General features: G+C 40.5%; 1 protein-coding gene across 1 annotated transcript; it reads left to right on the top strand.

Annotated features, from left to right (window-relative positions):
- The first annotated feature begins 1,182 nt into the window (after window positions 1–1,182).
- Window positions 1,183–7,483, top strand: LOC311502739 (von Willebrand factor A domain-containing protein 7-like). Its single transcript, XM_084565096.1, has 15 exons — window positions 1,183–1,419; window positions 1,514–1,786; window positions 2,781–2,874; window positions 3,459–3,584; window positions 3,772–3,958; window positions 4,049–4,218; window positions 4,334–4,446; window positions 4,545–4,661; window positions 5,178–5,387; window positions 5,478–5,610; window positions 5,704–5,853; window positions 6,004–6,096; window positions 6,181–6,458; window positions 6,546–6,839; window positions 6,939–7,483. Exons 1-15 carry the CDS (start codon window positions 1,246–1,248, stop codon window positions 7,371–7,373), a joined length of 2,847 nt encoding a protein of 948 aa, XP_084421222.1. The 5' UTR covers window positions 1,183–1,245; the 3' UTR covers window positions 7,374–7,483.
- Window positions 7,484–7,956: the final 473 nt, after the last annotated feature.

Genomic DNA, 7,956 nt, shown 5'->3' with positions numbered 1-7,956 from the left:
CACTGATGAACAGGTTTGTCAAGTTTAGAACAATAGTCACTGCTGGTCATGACCCACTCAAAAAATATCATGTTTCAGTGGAATTTCATCATTTTGGTAAATGTTCTATCCTTATTTGTTAAAGGACGATGCATGTTTGCATACAGAAATCAACACCATCACAGTTAATCTCCACACTTTTAAACTGTCTGTATGGGTCCACACCACAGAGTGTTACTTTTACTCTCTTTGAACACCACCGCAGTTATACAGATTTTGTCTACTTGGTCGCTGTCTGTTAGATTAACTACTGTTTCTGCCATCAGCTGTAACAACTGTAATAGCCTACCTATGTTAACTAGTGTAATTGTACATGTATTAGCATTTACTGACTTTAGCATAGGTGTAAACTCGAATGTTAATGTTAGCTTGGTGTCCGGATACAGCGCTGTACGGGAAATGCAAGATTAACAGTCAACATTTACATCAAACATAACATTATACATAAAGTGAATCACTGTTATTCACCAAACAATGTTTTCTCATCAGTCAAAATCAGTCGGTAGTTCTCAGGATGACTGTCCAGGTGCAGGTATAATAAATGGACGGGGTTAATAAGGGATATATCCAGGTTCAGAGCTCATTGTAGAAATAAAGAGAGTTAAATGTGTTGCACTTCACAAACACTCTGACACTCCATTTTAACACCAGCTATTTGACTTGTATATAACACATTTAACTCTACAAAGAGTAGAATCAACTCTACCTTTGCTAAGATTTCACCAGCACCAGAATTTTAACTCTACAGCATTTGCTGTGTATAGCTGCACTTGAGGAAAACACAAGTGACATTTTCCGTGAGTAAGGGAATTAGAAATACTTGAACTGTATAGCTCAGTGTCAGACTCTTCAGAGGGCTGTGGGCTTAATCCTTATTGCATCCAGTTTCACATCGTTGGCAGAAATGTTAGTTCCTGTGACTGAGCTAGGCAAACCCACATACACAAACGCATGTCATTCATGATCCAGGCCATGCTATGATCCAGACGCCCTCTAGTTGAGACCTTTTCTTTAGTACAGTGGTGCTCAAGCTTTTTCTGGCATGTCCCTCTTTAGAAGAATTTTCATTTTATATATTTTACGTAATTTATTGAACATAATGAAAGCAAAAAATAAATAAATAAATAAAAAATTAAGGCATTCCTATTCCTCATAAATAATACATATTTTTATCTTGTCTCATTTTCTGAGACAGGCTGTGCAGCAATGTCTGGGTTGGCTGCATTGTGTCTCCTGCTTCTGCAGACTGGAGCTCTTGGGTTTGGTATATTTGGAAGCTCTTGGACTCATCAGAAGATCACTGAGAGTGCCATCTTAAATACCACTGTGCAGGTGTGCCGTTCTCTGGCTCTGTCCGAAGGCAAAGACTTCATTTTTCCTGTAAGAATTTAACCAAATTAAACAATTTTCTGTGATCTGAATACATGTAACTTCCATTTGCGATAAATGTATTTTTGTGTGTATGTGTGTTTAGCCGCAGCCTTTTACTGTTGAGTCCACTGCAGCTGCTTGTGAAGCATCAAAATCAACCAAGAGTTTCCTCCAAACCATCTGCTTGATCAAAACAAAGAACTGGCAGGTAGACGTTTTTAATTTCTTCAGTTCACGCCACCACTTTGACAATGAAGAGTTTGAAAAGGGAAAGAAGATCATCACTGACGGATTATCAGCCGTGAAGGCCAGCAACAAGCGACAGAACTTTGAGGCAGCAACAATGAAACTTGGACAGATATTACATTCTTTACAGGTAATTCCCATTACAGTTTATGTTACTTTCTAAAACTTATAATTAATGTTGTTGAAACTGTACTCTACATTTCAATCCAAGAAGTCAAAAGCACATAGATGGATTCTAATGTCATTTTAAAACTGTGTCACATGTCATTGGCATGGAAGAGGTCACTCAGAAAACAACTGTCATGCTACTCGACAATGTTACAGAGTGTATGGTGAATGTTGTGGGTGGCCAGGAGGTGCAAACCAACATTACAAAATGTGAAAAAGCTTGAGACAAATTCACATTTTTAAAACATTTTTACATATCATAAAACAAAATAGCATTGCCATAAAACATTTACAAGTCGCGAAACAAATTTACATTTCAGAAAACCAATTAACAATACGCGAAACACTTTTACAAATGCTGAAACAAATTTACAAGTGCTGTAAAAGTGTTTCGGCACTTGTAAAATTGTTTCGCCATTTGTAAAAGTCTTTCACATTTTGTAATGTTGGTTTGCACCTCTCGGCCACCATACTAAACACTCAAATATTACCTCCAGGAGTTGATGAACACCAAAAACTAATACTTAGAGTAATTATTGTATAGGCTTAAAACAAACTTCTAAATACTACAATTATCACCTTGATATCCACAGAAGTGTTATAGGGATTTACAAACCTGTATCAAATTAAACAGACTCTAGTACTACTGCAAATCTATATGTGTGACATAAATTGTAGAACGGGCACACGTCCAAGAAAGAAGAAAAAAGTCACGTGCCTGGTTTCACTAACTGTGGCTGTCATGTTGATGGACACAGTGAGTGTAGCAATCATGCTAATGCCATACTTACTTAAACTTTGTTCTGCTGCTCACATGTAGTTAGAAAAATCAGTGCTTTAACCTCTGATAGAAAACACATTCAGCGAGTACAGTTTTCAGAAGATTTGTGGTTTTGGGTTAAGCTCAATTAAAACATAAACATCTTCTTTTTCCATCTTCCATTTTAAACCTGAAGGATTTCTACAGTCACAGTAACTGGGTGGAAATGGAAAACAAACTTCCAAACTCCAATCTGATCAGAGAAGGCAGCAGCATTGGAAACATAGCAGGTAAAGAGATCATGCACACCGTCAAGCCTGTTGTGTAGGTGTCCATCTTGCTGCCAAAAAAGCAGACCTCTGAAGGTGTGCTGTGGTTTCTGGTACTGAGAGGCTAGTAGCAGATCCTTTAAGTCCTGCAGGTTGTGAGGCGGTGTCTCCATGGCTCAGACTGGTTTGTCTGGCACATCCCACAGGTATTAGACAGGAGTGAGATGTAGGGAATTTGGAGGCCAAGTCAACACCTTGGACTCATTACGTTCCTCAAACCACTCCTGAACAATTTTTGCTTTGTGGCAGGACACATTTTGTTGCTAAAAGAGGCCACAGCCATCAGGGAATAATGTTTCTGTAAAAGGGTGAACATGGTCTGCAACAATGCTTAGACAGTTAGTACGTATCTGACACCTCTCTATCAGAACCATGTTAACAGGGTAACCAGTATTTTTTACTTCCCTGTCATAATGTTATGGCTGATCGCTGCATTTCAAAATCTCTTTCACTTTTCTTACTGTTTGCACATCAGATGTTAAACTGTATTGCATGTACTGCCGCCAGCAGTGTCCAGTGTCAGTAGCGTTGCATTTAATCTACAGCCGAAAGCAGAGCAACCTGTCGCAACTGTGATGAAAGCGTCTGCAGGAACAACATCCTGGAGGATGTCTTAGCGCAGAAGATACTCACCTCAGGATATTTTGGTCTTCTCCCTTTTAAACCCAAAGGTAAACGTCTTCACATCAACTGGACATGGTCTTTATTATTGAAACTAGTATGATTTTGCAAAAATATATAATGGTAAATATAGGTCACAACCTGGTGCTTTGTCTGTGGAGTTTTCTGATAAATAAAATAATTAACTCTACACATTCTACAATATATGTAAAAACCTTTTTTTCTAATGGTGAACAGGAAAATGCAGCCATGGTGGTAAAGGTGATGCTACGAGTTTACGTACGCCAAGAGGTGGCATTAACAAAGACTCTACCAGCTCCAGCCATGGATATCTCCACGTTGAAGCTGCAAACCTGGCGATTGCTGCAACCAGAGAGCTGCTTGAGGACATTCGAGGGGCAGCTGGTGACAGACCCTTCCTACAGTAGGAAGCCCATTCATTCAGTTAGATTAACTATGCTGTTTACTGTAAAGAAGTGAATAAAAATGGTTATTTTCCACTTTCATCCTTCAGGATGATGGGAATCTCGAAAGGAAAAGCTCTTTGTTTTGTGGTCGACACGACAGGAAGCATGGGTGATGACATTGAAGTAGTGAGGACCGTCACTTCCTCTATAATCAACAATAAAGTGGGAACAGAAGATGAGCCTTCCATTTACATTCTGGTACCGTTCAACGATCCTGGTATGTAATTTCATCAGATTTTAATGTGCTGTAGTAGTAAAAAACAAAAGTGCCCAAAAATCAAAAGGTATATAATAATGACATATTTCTTTCTTGTATCTCTTTTTGATGATAGATTTTGGGCCAGTGATGAAGACTTCAGATCCAAAAGTCTTCATAAATTATCTTAACTCACTGTCAGCAATCGGTGGTGGAGATGCACCAGAAATGAGTCTTTCAGGACTTCAGGTGCTCTATTATCATTGACCCTTGAGACTTTGAGATTTGATGTTAAGACATTAAATTAACTCAACTATAATTTTTTTTATTTATTTATTTATTTATAGCTGGCATTAACTTCCGCTCCATCTAATTCTGAAATCTTTGTCTTCACGGATGCGGCTGCTAAAGATGGACACCTGAAAGGCTCAGTGATTGCACTCATAGAGAGGACCAAGTCAGTGGTGAGTAGAACACAATTAAAACATTTTCTCACAGTAACATACACCGATCAGCCACAACAGCCAAACTACTGACATGAGAATGTGATAATTCAGTGTTTTGCTGGGAAACTTTTGGACCTGGCACTCATGTGGATGGTACTTGTACCATGCACCTAGACCAGACCAGACCAGGCACCCCCACTCCATAGCAATGACACTCCTTGATGGCAGCAGCCATCCCCAGCAGAATGCAGCCTGACACAGGCACACACACAAAAACAGTTTAGGAACAACTCAAAAAACATGAAGAACAGCACAAGGTGTTGACCTGGCCTCCAAATTCACTAGATCCCTAACTGATGAAGTATCTGTGGGATGATCCACAGAGGGCCCTCCTCTCCACCCATAGGACCCAAAGTCACAACTGTTTTGGAGGCACAAGGGAGACCTACACAATATTTAAGGAAACAAATCTATCCGTCACATCAAAGGTCTTTCTGTTTAAGAGTGGCTCTGATGTTTTCTTCTTTTTTTCAGGTGAACTTCATGATTACTAACGTTCTTGGACTCCGCCGTCGAAGGCAGCTTGAGGACAATCAGCAACAGCAGTACAGTCGGATGGTGCCTTCAGGCGCCCAGCTCTACAGAGACCTGGCTCAGGCTTCAGGTGGCCAGGCTATTGAGGTCACAAAAAGTCAGCTCCTGGAGGCCACTAGCCTCATAACAGAGTCCTCGAGCGCCGCTCTGGTATCGAAAAATTGCTCCGTTGGTTGTTGCCAATAATGTCTGTGCACTCATAAATTTCAACCTTGTCACCAGTTTTGCTTTATTTCTTAGGTGACCCTCCTGCAAGCAGCCAGGAGCTCAGGAAAAGCCGAAAGTTTCACTTTCTCAGTTGACGAGTCGATAAAAAACCTCACAGTTTACATCACTGGGAGCTCTGTCAGCTTCACCCTCATCAGTCCCTCAGGTGATTACATCTTTTACAGCCGACATAAGAGAAATGTTATTTAATTGTTAAATATTAATTCAGTTTAGTTTTAACTCCTGGTTTTGTTTTAAGGTGCGTCTCAAGAAAGCACTAACACGACAGGATCGGTAATCATTGCATCCCAGTCAGTGGGAAACTTCCAGACTCTGCGGCTACAAACTGAAGTGGGACTGTGGGAAATGAGAACCACATCAACAAATCCCTACACACTGAAGGTTGTAGGTGAGACATCTGTGAATATGTGCTGAATCACATTAATAAATTGCTTCCTCATGCACACCCCAAAAGAATTTGTCACATGGCCTAGTCTACAGAACTTGTTTTCTTTGTTTGTTTGATTTGTTTGATTTGATTTTCTTTTTGTATGTGCAGGTGAGAGTCCCATCGACTTCCTGTTTGACTTTTTGGAGGTGTCGCAGGGCCCCTTCGGAGGGTTAGATGTTATAGACAATCGTCCCACAGCTGGTAAGCTAATGTCATTGAGGTCATTGAACACATGATACGCACATTTTTTGGTGAAAACGTGAGTGTATTTTCTTTTCTTTGAAGGTGTCAACGGGAGCCTGTTGGTGACATTAGTCGGGAGCAACTTGGCCACTGTTACAGAGGTCACTCTGGTTGAATCATCAGGGTCGGGGCAGGTTAATGGCACTGTAGAGGCTCAGGGTGGAGGAGAGTTCATAGCTCGGTTTGACATTATACCATCAGTTGAGTTTGTTGTGCTCGTGAAAGGGCAGAGCAACAGCGGTGCCTCCAAAGCATCTCCAGTGCTCTTTCAGAGACAGTCAACCACCAGCATCAGAGCTTCTGCTGTGACTATTACTGCTGTAAGTCAAATGCAAACTCATATTATTTATTTTTAAGATCCACTCCAACCCTGTGATATTTTAATGACTGTTCCCTTCTGGTTTTAGGTGGATTCAGAAGGTATTCTGGTACCAGGAACACCACTTTCAGTTCCCTTCTCTGTGACAACTCGCAGCTCCGGAGGAAACTTCACTATCCAAGCTACCAATGACCAAGGTTTTAATTCAACTTTCCCATCCAGTTTAGCCCTGGAGGCTGGAGGCAGTGCGAACGGTACAGTGAACATCACAGCACCTCTTGACACCCTGTCTGGTACTGACGTCACCCTGACCATTGAGGCCGAGGCTCCTGGAGGAACAGACACCAACTATGTTGTGATGCGTTTCACTGTTCTTTCAACGGTAATGCCACATTTGAAAATTACATTTCAATAAATATTAAGGCAATGAATTGACTCACTCTTCATTTCAGGCCTTAATCCACTTAATTCCTCCTCATAGGTGACTGATTTCACTCAGCCGTCGTGTCAGCTGCTCAGCCTACAGTCCAACTGCTCTGAAGACTGTAGCTCAGCTGCGTGGGAGCTCTCTGTTCAGGTGACTGATGGGGCTGATGGGACGGGTGTCAGCCGTGTGGACCTCAGACAAGGTAACGGGACCATGAACACCAGCCTGGCAGCCGGCAACGAGAACATAACACTTGTGTCTTACCGCTCATCTTGCTGTTCTCCTGACGTGGAGCTGCTGGTTGTGGATGGGGTGGGTAACATAGGCTCCTGTATCTACACTGTCCGATCAACGGTCACACAGGCTGTGACCACTAGCAGCCCGCAGGATCCATCAGCAGCAGCAGTTGTATCTTTGTCTACCAGAGCTGTTCAGTCTTTTCTTCTTTGCATTAGCATCACAGCCCTCGGGTTCCTGGGGATACACTGAGTGTCTGCATGTTAGTGTGGAGTAGAGTTATATGTAAACATTTTCTGTTGTTGTTAGAAAAATCAAATACACAGTAATCTGTATGTATGTAAATCTGACTACATAAACTACATGTGATATTAGATTGTACATGGAAATGATAAACTTTCTTCGATTGCTTAATGGGGTTTAGGTAGGTAATGCTATGAAGACAATGACTATGTGAACATGTTATTTCAATTATTACACCTCAGTTCAGGAACAGTGCGTCATAAATTAAGTGTGTTAATTAACTGTGGAATAGTTGATTAAGTAATTTAAAAAAATTGTTTTATTTAAAATGCTTAATGCATCCAAGCCTAGGTTCTTACATAAATGATTATAAGAATAGTTTTTTAAAATTAATACATAATTTAATGAACAAGATTAAAAGTAAGAATATTAAAATAAAAATTTAAAACGATGTTTATCCACTGTGTTTTTTTTTTTTTGTTTGTTTTTTGAGGGGTTAAGTGTAAAGAAACGGCAAAAGAAAAGAAACAGATGTAGAGAAAGATACTGTCACTGAAAGCATATATCAGCAATATAAAAGCAAATGAACACC

The sequence above is a fragment of the Chelon labrosus genome (genome assembly GCF_963514085.1).
Source record: "Chelon labrosus genome assembly, chromosome: 17".
Lineage (NCBI taxonomy): Eukaryota > Metazoa > Chordata > Actinopteri > Mugiliformes > Mugilidae > Chelon > Chelon labrosus.
This window is presented reverse-complemented; position numbering and strand designations above follow the sequence as displayed.

Excerpts from the sequence above, each read along its gene's own strand:
- LOC311502739 (XM_084565096.1), top strand. The coding sequence starts at position 1,246 with ATGTCTGGGTTGGCTGCATTGTGTCTCCTGCTTCTGCAGACTGGAGCT. Across the intron at positions 4,447-4,544 it reads TGAGTCTTTCAGGACTTCAG|CTGGCATTAACTTCCGCTCC; the intron begins GTGCTCTATTAT and ends ATTTATTTATAG. Across the intron at positions 5,388-5,477 it reads AGTCCTCGAGCGCCGCTCTG|GTGACCCTCCTGCAAGCAGC; the intron begins GTATCGAAAAAT and ends TTTATTTCTTAG.